Below are 17,297 nucleotides of genomic sequence, written 5' to 3' on the forward strand. Positions count from 1 at the left end.
ACAGCTTCATCCAGGGGCGGACTGGGACTAAAAAACAGCCCTGGACTTTGACTCGCCACAACAACCGGTGCGCGGAAACTCATCAGCCCCAGACATTAATGTCAAAATACTTAAATCTTAACACATGATATTATACCTTCCAAATTATAGCAATAGCACCAATGTTGATTAGATGTTATGTTAAGAGCATAGTGTAGAATACTCACTGAGAAATAAACGACACAGTCCAGATGTCTCTCTGCTGAACAATAAAATGCAGGTGACTGCCTGAAACAGGCAACATCTATGGGCCGGCTGGCATCCAATTTAACCCTATGGGCCCTAGGCGTTTTTGGGGTATTTTTACTGCCTTTACTTTTAAGCTCATAGCACAGTCATTATAAAGGCTACATACACATGCTACATCTTGTTTTTTTTTTCAGGACAATGTGGGCAAAAATGTGTTTTATCTGAAAGAAACATGCAATATTTACATCTAATATCATAGAAAAATAGTCAACCAAGTGCAATGATGTCCTCCAAGATAATATTTGCCACTTTGTTTGCAGTAAACAAAGTTTGTTGTTGTTTTTCAGTTTCAGTTATATATTGGGGGGGCATTTTGGGCATTGGGGGGGGCATGTCCCCCTTAATGCATATGGTGACTACGGCCCTGTCAGCATGCATAATTAGGCTGCAGTTGTCTGGATGCGCAAAGGTGAAGTGCGCTTGTCTTGTCATACAAAGTTTGATGGAGTGTCAACTGGACAATATGGAGATATTTGCATCTTGAAAGTCGGACTACAAATGTGGACAGACAGGGAGAAACACACGCAAGCCTAAGACGTGGTAAGATATGATATTCGTCACTATATGAAGTGACTGATAACAAGATCTGTATAATGGATTGTAAAGAAATTCGTCAGGTTTTTATTTTGTAGACAATAAATCTGGATTTATAGCATGATGGGATGACAGCACAATGATGTGTGTGGTCCTGCGCTTTCATGTCATATGCGTGGCATTTCTGTACGAGCCTGCGTTGGCAAGTAATCCATCCAAGAGTAATGTGTGTGCAGAGCTGTATGAAAGCTGATATACATAATTTTAGTGTAACTTTAAAAGTCTTTTTTGCTGTGAAAACATTAGATTACCAACAAGTGCTTGGTCTTGTTGGAAAGCCACAATACCGCTGTTTCACGTGATATGGCTTCTCACTATGACGCACGGTTGTGGGGTAAATCCACAGAGAAGATCAGGTGTTGATTTGGACGCACTATGCGTCATTCAGGCCCATAGGGTTAAAGGCTGCCACCTAGCGGACTGGACGTGGAAGAGTAGATTATCAGGGAGAAAAAGGAAAAAAAAAAAAGGTGATGACTGCATGGCGGCCGCCGGCCATCCTAGAGTACCAGCCGTTCTGTGATTCTCCAGAACCTCCAGATGGCCAGTCCGCCCCTGGCTTCATCATCACATATTTCTATGCACATAAGCCCTGGTGCTGATCTTTGTTCTGAACATGGACCGAGTAAAGCTCATATTTATCGAACCTGCTCAGCCTACATGTTCTGCATTTAAATCCAGAAATTCTGGGTCTCTCCTTACAACTGTTACAACAGTAAATTATCAGTGATGTTACCAGATTTAGAGTTTAGGACCTGAAGAAACATCATTGTTATTTACACCAGAGTCACTGTAATCACAGGTACCGTGCTCCAGGAGAAAGTTCCCGCCAACGAGGTACATGTGTTGCGGACAGGATCTGGACATGGGATCTTTTTGGCCGTAGCAGACTCTTCAATGGATCCGTAGAGGAATTTCTTTTCCATTGGATTGCTTCGTTTGAAGACGTCAACTTGTAAAAAATAGTTGTAACACTGTCCTGATGGCTCATCTTGCCTAGAGAAGAAACAATAAGCCTTTGTGATTCACCTCAGGGTCCATATTAACAGATCATCTCACTGGAAAGAACATATTTTACATTGCCAAAAGATCAGAGAGTAACATGAACTTAATGTTACGTTTAGTGATAGAAATAAGAAAAATTAAATTGAATTTCAGTGTTGCCAAAACGTTGTTTTACAGAGACAGGTAATCTCACCTGGCGATGTAAAGGCCGGAGTTTTCACTGCAGAGGTTTAAGATAAAGAGTGCTCCACCGTGGTAATGTACGTTCTGGTTCTCATCAGTGGTGATTTGGGAGTTATTTTTGTACCATGTGACCTCATCATCAGGGACGTTATTGCCAAGCTCACGGGGCACAAAATGAAATGCCTCCCCTTCAAAAAGTCTGAAAGAATCCGTGTTTAGGTCCACACACTGGAACTCAGTTGTCTCTAAAGATGCTGTGGTGACAAAGATAACATTGAAAGCATAAAGTCGTGTTGTGGAAAATATTACAATATTCTAGCAGTTATTTAACAAATAAAAGATCCCAAACATTATTTAAAAGGGAGGCTAAGCAGATACTTTGACATTAACATGCAGATATAGACATGGTAAGCATTATATTCTGGCCTCATCTGATTCAGATGTGGTGACTTTTGTACAGTGCTCCCTTCATAGACATCACCAAACATTACATGTTCATTCACAGAGGTGGACACTTTGAGTCAACGGGATCTCTTGTTCAGTGCAGCTATGGCTGCTGGGATCAGGCTCTTCCTGAGTCGAGCTTTCCTAAATTTGAGAGTTTGGTACCTACGCCCTGAGGGGAATGGGATGAGGTATTGGTTGAGTGGGCGTGTGGCGTCCAGGTCTATTGATTTTGCAAAGCGTGTAATGGCCCTGTTATTTAACTCTGTGAGGTAGGGTGTGGGAAGACCAATGATTTTGGAAGCCAAAGAAGGAAGGATTGGTTGAATGATTCTATGATACAGAAGTAGCAGTAGATGGGGGGCGACAGAGTCCTTTGAGTTTTCGGATAGCTGACAGTCTTGTTGGCTCCTTTTTTGTATGTCTCTGGTGTGCTGATCGAAATTGAGTTTATTGTCCAGATGGTGTTTCAACTGTTTGATTGTGATGATGATGGGGAGCTGAGGTGAGGGGGGGGGATCATTATTTCTTTGGTTTTACTGACGTTGATGTGAAGATGGTTGTCCATACACCACTGAGTGAAGTGTGTGACTGTGTTGTGATAACCCAGAGCAGAGAGATTGTCAGAGAGAAGTGCAAGAATGGCCGTGTCGTCTGAATATTTCAAATAGGTTGTGGTAGGTGATGGGCTTATTAGGGGTGTAGCGATACATCGATCCACATCGATACATCGATTCATTGATTAACGATCCGATTATATTGATGTAAAATTAATTCACATAGCACGTCTGTGTCACCATTTCTGGGCAAGTGCGCCTCCACTTAAACAACAAACAGGGCTCAGAAATGAAATGGTCAAATCATATTCTAGTTGTTTTTGTGAGTTGATGTAAATGATTGTGTTAGATGGGCATATGATATCGCGTCATATCGATCGCAGGCTCCTGAATCAAATCGAATCAAAATCATATCATGACAGACTTTGTGATGTTGGCAAACATCGTATCGCCATCCAAACAAATCGATATAATATCGTATTGTGATGAAGCTGGTGATTTACACCCCTAGGGCTTATGCAGTCATTGGTGTAGAGAGTATACAGGAAAGAGCTCAGCACACATCCCTGTGGAGCTCCGGTGTTGATCGTGAGTACAGGGGATGTGGCTGAGCCCACCCTATACAGCTGCATGAACAGATCCATTAATGCACTGTTCTTCATCATAATGTACAGTGCCCTCCAAAAGTATTGGAATTACTCCCTTCAGTCTCCTCTTCAGCAGGTAAAATGCATGCTCTATTGGGTTTAAGTCTGGAGACTGACTTGGCCAGTCTAAAACCTTCCACTTCTTGCCCCTGATGAACTCCTTTAAATTAGCAGACAAAATGTTTCTGTAGACTTCTGAGTTCATTTTGCTGCTGCCATCATGTGTTACATCATCAATGAAGATGAAAGAGCCCGTCCCAGAAGAAGCCATGCAAGCCCAAGCCATGACATTACCTCCACCGTGTTTCACAGATGAGCTTGTATGTTTGGGATCATGAGCAGATCCTTTCTTTCTCCAAACTTTCGCCTTTCCGTCACTTTGGAAAAAGTTAATCTTTGTCTCATCAGTCCATAAAGCTTTTTCCCAGAATTTTTGAGGCTCATCTCTGTACCTTTTGGCAAATTCCAGCCTGGCCTTCCTATTCTTCTTGCTAATGAGTGGTTTGCATCTTCTGGTGTAGCCTCTGTACTTTTGTTCATGAAGTCTTCTGCGAACAGTAGATTGTGATACCTTCACTCCTGCCCTCTGGAGGTTGTTGCTGATGTCACTAACAGTTGTTTTAGGGTCTTTCTTTACAGCTCTTACAATGTTTCTGTCATCAACTGCTGATGTTTTCCTTGGTCTACCTGTTCGACGTCTGTTGCTCAGTACACCAGTGGTTTCTTTCTTCTTCAGGACATTCCAAATGGTTGTACTGGCTATGGCCAGTGTTTGTGCAATGGCTCTGATTGATTGTCCATCTTCTCTCAGATTCACAATTGCTTCTTTTTCACCCATAGACAGCTCTCTGGTTTTCATGTTGGTTCCACCTCTAAATGCAGTCTGCACAGGCAAAATCTATCATACCCAATCTGAAACTGAGCTCAGACATTCAGTGCTATTTATTGTTTGAATAATCAATGTACACTGAACAAAAATATAAACGCAACACTTTTGTTTTTGCTCCCATTTTTCATGAGCTGAACTCAAAGATCTAAAACATTTTCTATACACAGAAAAGACCATTTCCTCACAAATATTGTTTACAAGTCTGTCTAAATCTGTTAGTGAGCACTTCTCCTTTGCCGAGATAATCCATCCCACCTCACAGGTGTGGCATATCAAGATGCTGATTAGACAGCATGATTATTGCACAGGTTTGCCTTAGGCTGGCCACAATAAAAGGCCACTCTGAAATGTGCAGTTTTGCGTTATTGTGGGGGTCTGGGGGGGTCAGAAAACCAGTCAGTATCTGGTGTGACCACCATTTGCCTCAAGCAGTGCAACACATCTCCTTCGCATAGAGTTGTTCAGGTTGTTGATTGTGGCCTGTGGAATGTTGGTCCACTCCTCTTCAATGGCTGTGCAAAGTTGCTGGATATTGGCAGGAACTGGAACACACTGTCGTATACACCGATCCAGAGCATCCCAAACATGCTCAATGGGTGACATGTCCGGTGAGTATGCTGGCCATGCAAGAACTGGGATGTTTTCAGCTTCCAGGAATTGTGTACAGATCCTTGCAACATGGGGCCGTGCATTATCATGCTGCAACATGAGGTGATGGTCGTGGATGAATGGCACAACAATGGGCCTCAGGATCTCGTCACGGTATCTCTGTGCATTCAAAATGCCATCAATAAAATGTAACTGTGTTCGTTGTCCATAACATACGCCTGACCATACCATAACCCCACCGCCACCATGGGCCACTTGATCCACAACACTGACATCAGCAAACCGCCCCCCCACACGACGCCACACACGCTGTCTGCCATCTGCCCTGAACAGTGAAAACCAGGATTCATCCGTGAAGAGAACGCCTCTCCAACGTGCCAGACGCCATCGAATGTGAGCATTTGCCCAGGGGCGGTAACTCAGTTACGATGACGAACTGCAGTCAGGTCGAGACCCCGATGAGGACGACGAGCATGCAGATGAGCTTCCCTGAGATGGTTTCTGTGCAGAAATTCTTTGGTTATGCAAACCGATTGTTGCAGCAGCTGTCCGGGTGGCTGGTCTCAGACGATCTTGGAGGTGAACATGCTGGATGTGGAGGTCCTGGGCTGGTGTGTTTACACGTGGTCTGTGGTTGTGAGGCCGGTTGGATGTACTGCCAAATTGTCTGAAATGCCTTTGGAGACGGCTTATGGTAGAGAAATGAACATTCAATTCACGGGCAACAGCTCTGGTGGACATTCCTGCAGTCAGCATGCCAATTGCACGCTCCCTCAAAACTTGCGACATCTGTGGCATTGTGCTGTGTGATAAAACTGCACATTCCAGAGTGGCCTTTTATTGTGGCCAGCCTAAGGCACACCTGTGCAATAATCATGCTGTCTAATCAGCATCTTGATATGCCACACCTGTGAGGTGGGATGGATTATCTTGGCAAAGGAGAAGTGCTCACTAACACGGATTTTAGACAGATTTGTTAACAATATTTGTGAGAAATGGTCTTTTGTGTGTATAGAAAATGTTTTAGATCTTTGAGTTCAGCTCATGAAAAATGGGAGCAAAAACAAAAGTGTTGCGTTTATATTTTTGTTTAGTGTAATTGGGAGACACCTGGGCAACAAAACACACCTGTCAGTGACATGTTCCAATACTTTTGCTCTCATGAAAAATGGGTGGGTTCAAACAAAAGGTGCTATCTTCTAAGTTGTGTATCAGATCCAGATGTAAATACCTGGAAATAAAAGCTGAAATGTTGATCTCTTGTCCCATATTCATCTTTTGATGTCAAACCCAAATATTTTCAGTCTACAACAAAAATAAAGGAATTGGCCTCACTGTTCCAATACTTTTGGAGGGCACTGTACGTCCTACCTGAAGATGCAGTTGCAGTTATCACAATGAAGATGAAGAAGCCGAGTCGGGAAGTATCCATTTCCTGAGAGACACAGAGTGCATTCAGAGTGAAACCACATTTCTTCTTGTTAAACAACAAACATGGCACATGTTACATACAGTTTATATTCATGCACATCAGTCCTGCAGGAACCTTTAACCACAGTGCTGCTTCCTGAGTCAGCCTCTGCAGGGCCCCTCACCCTCACAGAACCATTGTTACAGTTTCGAAACAAATGTTGTAGGAAATTGTTATCAGAGGCCACACACCGGATACTAAGAGACTTGTAGGGAACTGTACATATCAGTCACTCACATGGTTAACACTGGTTGGTTGCAGCCAACTCTGTTTTCTTTTTTTAGATCAATATGTTGGGTCTTATCTTTGTGTTTTTGTTTTCAGAGGAAAGGAATTAGTCAGGCCTAGTTTTGTTGTTCAGAGTAAGCAATGACGTTTATCTAACGCTTGTCAAAAAGGCTGAGGGATTTTTCCTTTGGATTATTGCAGAAAATAAGCTCTGTGGTAAGCAAACATTTATGATACTTACATGTTTGTTTTTTAAGATGGGCTTCACAGATGAACACCACTGTCATGATTTTTGAAGCCTCAGTGCAATCGGCAGAGGTCAAGGCTAACGCGATACTGTAAATGAAATACACTGCAGGTGCTTAACTTCATGTCCCCACGCCAGTAAGGCTGTAAGGCTGTGTTCGGCATGATGATGTTCTGTGATCTCATTTAGCCACTTGTTAGCAGCTGCTTTGTTAAACACAGACCTTACTTCAGATATCTAACCAAAAACTCATTAACTTCAAGATGAGGGAACCAGAGTGTGAAAATGCTAACTCATTTCTTAGGTTTTAGGACTCATTCCTGGGACTTTCTTTTGATTTTAGGGGATGTTGGTTTCAAAAAGTTTTGCTTTCCTTAGCCGGATGTCCATTAATGGTAACTAACCTGTTCATTTTTGTGGAAAAAAAAAAGAAGTGAAATGATGTAAAATACAAGATGCTTTTGAAATGGGATATTTTAAAATCTCACAATAATTTCTGTTTTTACAGTTTTTACAGTTTCTTACTGTGATAAATGGTGTGATTTTGGTGATTTTTAAAGAAAACATGCCTCCCAGAGAAAGCTTCATCCTCTTGAGGGTCGCGGGGGGGCTGGAGCCTATCCCAGCTGACATCAGGCGAGAGGCAGGGTACACCCTGGACAGGTCGCCAGACTATCGCAGGGCTGACACATAGAGACAACCATTCACAACCTCCCAGAGAAAGCTTTCCTTAAAAATTGCCAGTAAAATAAATACAAAATACATCAATTTAGACTTCCCCCTGCCCTAAGCAGAAAAGTTCCTTCCCAGTGCTTAAAATATTATTTGACATGCCTCCCCCTTTTTGCACCACCTCATCCCTGACTCATTAATAACAAACAGTACCAGGTGACATGCAGCTAGCTGCACTTGAAGCAAGGATGTCTGAGTGGTTCAAGATCAAAGAAGTTGACAGTTAACAGTTTAAATAGCAACAGGTGGTTTTAGCTGCATTTATAGCCAACATGGAGCATTGTAAAAGACAAACAAGCACACGTGCTGCTCCAAAAGCCAGCTACGTCATGTGGAATAGATCCAAGTGAAGAAGTAATACAGTGTGTAGCTCTGTGAGGTAAATCAGACATCTGGCTTGTTTTATGATGAGCATGGTCAGTGTGGACATTGTGCAGAGCTGTAAGTATCTGGGGGTACACATGGACAATAAACTGGACTGGGCTAAGAACACTAACGCTCTTTACAGGAAGAGCAGGAGGAGTTTGCATGTTCTCCCCGTGTCAGCGTGGGTTCTCTCCGGGCACTCCAGCTTCCTCCCACAGTCCAAAGACATGCAGGTTAATTGGTGACTCTAAATTGTCCGTAGGTGTGACTGTGAACGTGAATGGTTGTCTGTCTCTATGTGTCAGCCCTGCGATAGTCTGGTGACCTGTCCAGGGTGAACCCTGCCTCTCGCCCGATGTCAGCTGGGATAGGCTCCAGCCCCCCCGCAACCCTCAAGAGGATGAAGCGGTTAGAAGATGAATGAATGAATGAATGAGTTGTGACAGGTGTTACATGTAACACAACAGCGTCTTCACGTCAGCAGCACTTTCTATGCACCAACAATAGCATAATGTCAGTTATCTTCTCTGTTGTATGGCGGCTGATCTCGTCTTCTGCTCGGAGGGTAAGTAGCTCCTGAATCTTATTGTTTTTCCGTTTTGCTGACATTTATTTACGGCCACTGTTCTTCTCCTTTGAGTTAGCTGCTAACTGCTGACAGCTGCTTTTTAAATCTCTGGCAGTAGGTTGCCATCAAAATGCGTAATTCACTAGCAAGGACCACACCACAACGATATGCAGTTTAAAGGTTTAATAAGGATGTGATGTCAGAAAATGGTTATGAATGGGGTGGTGATGAATGGGGGAGTGCAGATTGGCAGGTGAATGAACGGGATGGAGATGACGTCATCGGAGGGTCGGACTGGGTGAGGTGTAGATGTGGGCGGAGAGACTCAGTGTGGGGGTTCCGTCTCGTGTTCTGATGAGCCCATGCTGTTAGGAAGCCCCTCGTGCGGGCTGAGAAAGGAGTTGAGGCGGAAGATGTAGATGGGAAAGGTTACTCCTAACTGATCAGTTTTACTCCTGCGGAGCGTGAATATGAGCGAGTCTGAAGTGTGGGTGGTGATGTCGGATAGACTGGGATGACGGGAAGGATCGTAGACAGATGATGTTGGAGCGAATTCAGAGCACCTCAGGAATCCGAAGAAGGCAAGTAGAAACATTGATTCCAGTGTTAAGTCGACTGTGGGGGAGATGTAACCGGAGCGCAGAGTGTGTATACAGCGGCAGAGCAGATCGGAGGTGAGGGGGAGGCGTCTGGCTGTCAGCGCCGGTTCTTGCTTTCGTAAGCCTTTGATTAGCATGGTGACGTGAGCATGCGAGATCGATTGACAAGGGAGGCCGGTGGATAATTTATGGAATAAATTGATACCGGCTAGATATGTTTGTATGCTGGAGGCCCGGATCTTTGTTACGGTATGACAGTGTGTGATGAAGTTGCACATGGACAAGGCATCTAGAGAGGGAAACGGTAGATGATAAGTAGTGTGGTAATTCTTGAAAGAATTCCAGCCGGTGAGGTAAGCGGATAGTGTGCTTGGTGCTAAACTGTTAAGGATGGCTTCTTGGGAGGTGTGAGTGAGATTTGCCAGATTAGGATTTAGCTGAATATGGTCGCTGAAAACGGTGGGATTGGTGTGGGATGGACATCCGAGTCTGGAGCCAAGCATCTGAATTTCTGGAAAGAGAAGCGGGAGAGTGAGTCAGCAATGGCGTTGTGGTGACCGGGAATGTGAGATGCACGGAGGATGAACTGATGCTGAGCGGAGATGAGAGTGAGTCTGCGAGTGAATGGCATGATGGCTGGGGAACGGGAACGGCCTTTATTGATTATATCTACTACTGCTGTGTTGTCAGAGTGAATAGTGATGCATTTTTTTGACCATTCGTGCCCCCAGATTAGAGTGGCGATGATCACGGGGTACAGCTCGTACAGAGCAGACGAGGGAGAGCGTGACTCTGTGTCGCGGGACTCGAACTCGGAGGGCCAAACGGCAGCAAACCACCTCCCCCCGTAATACCCGCCGAAACCTACGGAGGGAGCCGCATCCGTGTAGAGTTGAATGTCCTCGGGATGGGTGATGAAGTCGTCATAGAAGAATGAGATGCCGTTCCAGGATGACAGAAATTGCTGCCACATGCGCATTTCTGTTTTACAAGTGTCGTCCAGAACCACGTGGTCGTGGAGAGAGGGAATGGATGCAGCTTTGGTCAGCAGTTGAGAAGGAAAAGATTTTGCCTGTGGAATTATGCGGATGGTGTAATTGAGGTGCCCGAGGAGAGCGAGCAGCTGGCGTTTGGTGCACCTGTCTGTCAGAAGATAATTAGACAAGAGCAGCGAGATGCGCTGCACTTTATCCAAAGGCAGTGAAGGCTGGAATGACATTGAGTCCAGAGTGATGCCCAGAAACTCAATGGATGTGCCAGGTCCTGAAGTTTTTTCTTCGGACAGAGGGACATCGAGGTCAGAAAATGCAGACGTAAGTGTAGTGAGACCGTGGCGAGGAGGTGAGGATGGGGGGGTCACGACAAGAAAATCGTCGAGGAGATGAAGGACGTAGGGGAGCCTGTAATTGTTGGAGAGGATCCAGCATAGAGCCTCGGATAAGGAGTCAAAGATTTTGGGACTGCTCTTGCAGCCGAAAGTGAGACGCACGGAGAAGTAGTAAGCCCCCTTCCAGCAGACACCGAAATAACACCAGAAGTCGGGGTGAATGGGCAAGACCTTGAATGCGCTCGTGATATCAGCCTTAGACAGCCATGCTCCGTGTCCCGCCAGACGAATCAGTGCCATGGCATGGTCAATGGTGGCGTACTGCATGGAGAAATCTGGGCTAGGAATAAGGCTGTTGATGCTCGGGATGTCGGAGCCGTGTGGGGACGACAGGTCAATGATCAGCCTCTTTTTCCCCGAGTATTTGCGTGTGGCGACACCGATGGGACTGATACGGAATACGGGGAAAGGAGGATGATCGAAAGGGCCTATCATAAATCCCTCAGTGACCTCTTTTGCCAATAACGTGTCAACAGTGTCGGGCTCAGTGAGAGCGGATTGAAGATTGTGACATGTGTGGGAAAAATTAGGAAGCACCTCCATGCCAGGGTGAAAACCGTGAGTTAAGCCAGAGATGAGAAAATCGACAAACTGCCTATCAGGGTGATCACTGAGAGCAGCAGCGAGTGCACATACCTTGATGGGCATGCTGAGGTGACGTTCTAGTCATGCTGCTGTGTTGGTGGGATTGTGGGGGCAGGTGGTCCTGGCGTGAGCGCCCCCGCAGAAGGAGCAGACGTGCAGGAGACGGCAGCCGGACGAGTTGCAACCCCACTGATTGAAATTATTGCACACCATCCTACCGCCCTGATAGAGGATCGGCCGTCCTCGCTTGTCGACGCCCTTTGGCACCGGCACATTGACAGTGGGACGTGCGTCCTTAGCTCTGGGGATGACAGGAGGGGGGGGTGCAGCGGAAGACAGACGGTCAAAGATCGGAGCATTGCGTGGGGTGGTGGGGCGGGAGTGTGGTGGCGGAGCCCTGATAGTGCATGCAGAGGCAGGGTGAGAAGGGGCGCCACATAAGTCGCAGGAGAGGGAGGAACGAGCTGCGAAAATGCGGCAGTATATTTCTGAATCGAGGGCCCCCCAGTATGTCCCCTGGTTTAGCTGCTGCAACCGGCCAGCTGCTTGTGCGGCAAAGTGGACATGGTAGGTGTAAAATCCCGTCCCCCCGAAATGCAAAGCCATGTCCAACACGATGGACAGATAGTCGTCCAGCTCTGATCGACGGTGAGGAAAAGCAGAGCAGATGACATCGCGAAAAAGGGAGAAAGCGAGAGCAAACTCAACAGGAGTCAAGTCTTTGGACCTGGTTGGCATTGACTGCTTTAATAGATCTGGACCGAGGACAGTCTGCAGTTCCCTGGGTTGACTACTGTCGAAAAAAGATGGCTGAATGAGCTGGGCTAGGTCTACATAATTACCGGACAGTATTTGCTGGCGCAGTGAGTGCGAGACGGGTGAGGGGCGGTGAATGGCAGAGGCCGGCGGAGCTGGTGGTGTGGCTGTGGCCAGAGTGTAGACGGCAGCAGAGGAAAAAACATTAGGGTGTTGGGGAAGGGAGGGGGTAGGGGAGGGGTAAGGAGAGACACGTCGGAAAGAGAGTGGAAGGCAGTGAAACACCCGGAGGAGCCTGTTGTGCTGGAACGGGCTCCTGGGCTGCGATGCCAGCCGGAACAGGATAGTTGGAAGGAAGGGTAGAGGAAAGGGATGTGGGGATGGAGGATGTGTGTGCACGGGGTGAGAGTGGAGGCCTGCGAGACAGGGAGGAGAAGAAGGCAGATATGGCGCGTGACATATCTGCGTCTGAGGGAGCAGGCACAGGGGGTGATACGACCTGACCCCCGGCTGGGGGAATGAATGAGGGAGGCTGCTCCGGCTGGAGTGGTGGAGGCGCTGTGACATCACCGATGGTGACGCTGGCGGGAGTAGGCCTCGGAGGGCGACCCGGAAGTGCGGCCGGCTTGGGAGAAGGAGCTGTGGCCTCGGGAGCCCGGACAGCGGCTGAATAGAGCTGGAACAGCCTGGACTTGTTGTCGCTGCGGTGGAAGGGGATGTTTTTTGCCCTCAGGAACCGCTGGAGCCGAGCGATGGTCCAATCCCTGATGTCGGGCTCTTGCTGTGGACGTGGAGATGGTGGAGATGGCCGAGTTGAGCGTGACGGAGCCCCGCGGGAGCGGCGAGGTTGACTAGACGCTGCACCGCTTCGGGAAGGAGGAGGAGAAGACCGCCGCTGGCTCCCACGGTTGTGGACGCGCCGTAGATTTCCCACCCGCGAGGACGGAGGAGAGGAGGCCTGAGATCCACTAGGAGTTGGGGCGATCTCGTTGATGGAGCCCGACGGAGAACCACGGCGAGACGGAGGGATGTGGACCACAGAGCGCAGCCGGCTCCCCTGGGAGTTTCGGCTACCGGCAGACTGCTGAGACAGGGTCAGAGGATCACCTGGCTCGAACAGAGAGTCGTACAAGTCGTCGGAGTCTGATTCGGACAGGTTGACTTGCAACACGTGATCCATCGGTGAGTACGCACAAAAAACACACTTGCTGAGATAACCTATGTAGGGTCACCAATGTTCGAGAGATCTGAGAGGCTTGTGGTAGAGCTGTGCTGGTATATATATGTTAGTCAGGTGATTAGAGGAGTGGTTGAGGCGTGGTCCTGCTCCTGAACCTAAGTTAAACAATTAACTCCATTTAAAACACATCTCTCCAGCTTCACATTTTACACAGACCTTGGCTGTTACTGCCCACGTTCCCGGCTCAGAGGCGAGACCACACTGTTCTCTTCCTGCAATCGTATCTTATATGCAGAACGGCAAGGAGACATAACAGCATGATATTCCCTTCTCAAACAGGCAGTAAAAAGCGGCTTCTATCAGAGGGGATCCTACAGTTTATCAACTCTCTTTCATAGGACTGTTCCTTAGAATTAGGAGGCAACTGCGTGTTGGAGCCAAACTATGTAATAATTCAGCTTTGAGCATCAGTGTCTAACCCTACGATGACCTCAACCTACTTCTGCAGTTTCCAAAGGTTTCAGCTTTGAGCTGTAATAAACTTTGTGCTACACCCACATTAAAATGAAAAAGAATAACCACAACCAAAACAACATTGTTCTTTGCATCAAACGCACAAGTTACCAAGCACACAGCAGCAGTTTGCATCAGCATGCAGTGGAAACTATGATGTTCTAAAACAGTATCTGCACAGGACAGAAGGATCTTATCTTCTGTATCACAAGTTCCTCTCCGGACAGGACTGAAAAACTGCAGGTTCAGTGTGACACTCATTACACAACTGTGGCTGTTGCATACAGTTTCCTTTAAAGGCATCAGCAACTATAAATGGCCCTTTAATTTAAAGAGTCAGCATCTCAGTTTTAGATATGAAGAAACACAACAGGAGATGGTTAAGGGATATATAGAGATAGATAGATATATAGATTTTTAGAAAGCAGTTGCTTAGTTACACATGCAGCAGACATGAGGCAACATGGCATTCACTTAGACACACACGTCTGGCCACCTGATGGCTGTAAAACTAATATTGAAGCTCTGTTATGTTGTCTAACTAATCTTGATCTATGGCTGCTGAAGGCTCAGTCCCCCAAAAAATGTTTGTATTGTATACTTTTGCAAACCACCGGTATGTTACATTTGTGGGTTACTATGCAGGGGATACATGGCACTTAACGATTTTTATATTTCAACAACACTGTGATTATCTTGTTGTGAGGTTTAGGCACAAAAACCCCTTGGTTATGGACAGGAAAAGATTATGTTTCAACAACACTGTGATTATCTTGATGTGAGGTTTAGGCACAAAAACCACTTGGTTATGGTTTGGATAAGATCACGTTCTGGCTTAAAACAGCAAGTTTGATGGCACAAAAGCCACTGGAAAAGCAGGGACGGGTAAACAACCGGGTTCGGGGGCTCAAACAGCACAATGTGCCCCTAAAGACACCAAGGTTTGGTAAAAAAAAAAAACACCCAGGTTAGATGCCACAAATGCTGCTGGGAAATGCTGCAATGTGTCGGTGAAAAACACACAGGTTCAGGGGCTCAAATGGAGCAATATGCCCCTAAAGACAAGTAGGTTTGGTAAAAAAAAACAAACAAAAAACAAAACAGGTTTGATGCCACAGATGCTGCTGGGAAACACCATGATGTGAAACACTCAGGTGCGGTGCCACACACACTGCTGAAAACACCGGTTTGGTTTCAAACAATGATGTGATTACCATGTTGTTAGGTTCACACAAAGCACCACTTATTTATGGTCAGGAAGAGATCGTGTTTCGGCTTAAAACACTCAGGATTGATGGCACAAAAGCCACTGGAAAAGTAGGGACGTGTTGGTGATAAAAACACCCAGTGTTCAGGGGCTGAATCAGCACAAAGACATCAAGTGATGGTAGAAAAACCACCCAGCTTTGATGCCACAAATGCCACAATGAAAGACCATAATGTGACTGAAGCACTCAGGTGTGACGCTGCAGACACTGGTGGGTTAATAAGAGGAGTTTGTGAATCAGGCTCAAAATTATTTTTATTTATCCTTTATTTAGTCAGGGAGGTCCCATTGAGATACAAGATCTCATCTCTCAGGGAGTCCAGGCTGAACAAGCTCTTCAGAGCTGCAGAGCTGGATCATTCTCAGTGAGTAACTGTGAGCGACCCATACACATCTTATCCACTGTTAATGCTACAATATTGATTAGTGCAGCTCTGGAGATCAACAGCCCAAACCCATCCCGCACTGTCTGTCTGTCTGTCTGTCTGTGTGTTTTCTACTGTTATAGCAGAATGTAAATAACTCAGGCATAACACAGATTTACACTGTGTACCGTCGAAACAGATTTGGTTGTTTAGAGATAATGCCGATGTAAATATTTGCGTCTGTAAAGCAGAGACATTTTTCTGAAAATTCCAACTTTCTGTCTTTTTGACCATCTGAATAAACTGGATGTAAAGGTCTCTCATAAAATTCAATGAAATATAAAATAAAGTACAGTGAGTATAAAAAATTAATTCATCTTGGTGCCGTTATGAATGATTTTTAAAATGCTGCCACTATGTGAAAGGTTGCAAAATCAACTAATGTCCAGCAGTTGATGAAGTGATTAAGAAATTGTCAAAGAAAAATGCATTGATTAAATAAAGTGCAGTCCTCTCATACATCTAAGTAAGTAAGTTCCCCAAAAACTATAAAATACCTTTATTAGTTTTACAGTTTAATAAAGTTTCAAATAAACTTGCAGGAGTAAAAAATGAGACGGCTGACTTACCTTGTGTGAGTGCACGCTGACAGCCGGAGGGGATCAAGTCAGACTCTGTCTTCTTCTGTCTTCATCTCCTCCTCTGCGTGGTTTTATATCTCCTCTGTTCATCGCTGCTCAGTGGGTGAGCAGCATCATGACAGCTAGAAAAGGAAATTACCCTCAGACATGCACGCACATAATGATACATTCATTCATTTAGACGCACACCCACACACACACACACACACACTACTTCCTTTCGTTTGCCTTCTCCCATTTTTTACTTCTTCCTCTCCCTCACTCAAGCATGTAAACACACACACACACACACACTGGTGTGCCTTAACTGGAAGCCTCTAAATTCTTAGAAATCTCTCTCTGTGCTTCAGCATTTGTGTGCGTGCCAAAATGACATAAACCCAAACTGCTGCTGTTGAGGGACTGTACTTGTGTTTTAATCCTTTGTACCGAGCAGATTTTAAAAAGTGACAGGTGTATTTACAAAGACTCTGATGTGCCAACTGTGGTGTCGTGAGGCACCAGACGAGGTTGGCTTGTCTGCTCTGCTGCTGCTGAGAGGAAATAAATATTATCATCTAGTAGACTTTGTTGTCGCTTGTAATACAGCATGATGTGAGGCACACTCACAAGGACAAGATACCACATGTTCGTTGCCCTGTCATCACCATGTTGACATCGCTACCATGACTACATAATCTGCATATACAGTCCCACGGGTGTCACTGTACCCTGCATGGAATGGAAAAATTGATTCTTTATCTTTGTCCACGTCGTTAAATGTGGAAAATGAAGTTTAGTGCAAATGTTACCCCAGGCCCAATCTTTCTTCTGGTTGTCCTTGAAAGTTGTTGGCGCTGTGACTCCAGGTATTCATACACCGACATTATCAGCTCCTTCATCTTGTCTGCTTTGTGTTTGTGTGATGCCCATTAAATCATCTGGGCAGGCCTTTGGGTACGGTGGCAACCACCAGAAGTTCAACACAGTGAACTCACCACGACAGAGCAAAGTCCATGCGCATGGATCTGAGCTTTAATCACTTCATACCCCGACCGCTGTGTCTGAAACCTCTTCCCCTCATTTAAATGACCGCGTAGCAGTGTGAAAGCCCCTCAAGGCTGAGCCCAGCGACCCCACAGACAAAACACATTTCATCCACTTGTATCCGTATTACTTCTTTCAGTCACAAAGCTC

At 45.9% G+C, this 17,297-nt stretch overlaps 2 protein-coding genes across 3 annotated transcripts in view; both read right to left on the reverse strand.

The window, feature by feature from the left end:
• il1rl1 (interleukin 1 receptor-like 1) overlaps nucleotides 1-17,008 on the reverse strand; it is a 43,474-nt gene extending 26,466 nt beyond the window's left edge. Inside the window, exons 1-5 of one of the 2 annotated variants that reach the window (XM_049594355.1) lie at nucleotides 16,913-17,008; nucleotides 16,110-16,243; nucleotides 6,588-6,651; nucleotides 2,081-2,324; nucleotides 1,689-1,878 (exon numbers count right to left, since the gene is read on the reverse strand). In XM_049594355.1, the coding sequence (XP_049450312.1) occupies nucleotides 1,689-1,878; nucleotides 2,081-2,324; nucleotides 6,588-6,648 (495 nt within the window). In that variant the 5' untranslated portion in view covers nucleotides 6,649-6,651; nucleotides 16,110-16,243; nucleotides 16,913-17,008. Of the gene's footprint in view, nucleotides 1-1,688; nucleotides 1,879-2,080; nucleotides 2,325-6,587; nucleotides 6,652-16,109; nucleotides 16,410-16,912 lie in introns of those variants that run through there. The other variant, XM_049594356.1, reaches the window with a different exon arrangement.
• Nucleotides 9,218-11,462, reverse strand: LOC125899798 (uncharacterized). Its single transcript, XM_049594359.1, has one exon. It carries the CDS (start codon nucleotides 11,460-11,462, stop codon nucleotides 9,861-9,863), a length of 1,602 nt encoding a protein of 533 aa, XP_049450316.1. The 3' UTR covers nucleotides 9,218-9,860.
• Nucleotides 17,009-17,297: the final 289 nt, after the last annotated feature.

The sequence above is a fragment of the Epinephelus fuscoguttatus genome, linkage group LG13 (genome assembly GCF_011397635.1).
Source record: "Epinephelus fuscoguttatus linkage group LG13, E.fuscoguttatus.final_Chr_v1".
In the NCBI taxonomy this organism is placed as follows: Eukaryota; Metazoa; Chordata; class Actinopteri; order Perciformes; family Serranidae; genus Epinephelus; species Epinephelus fuscoguttatus.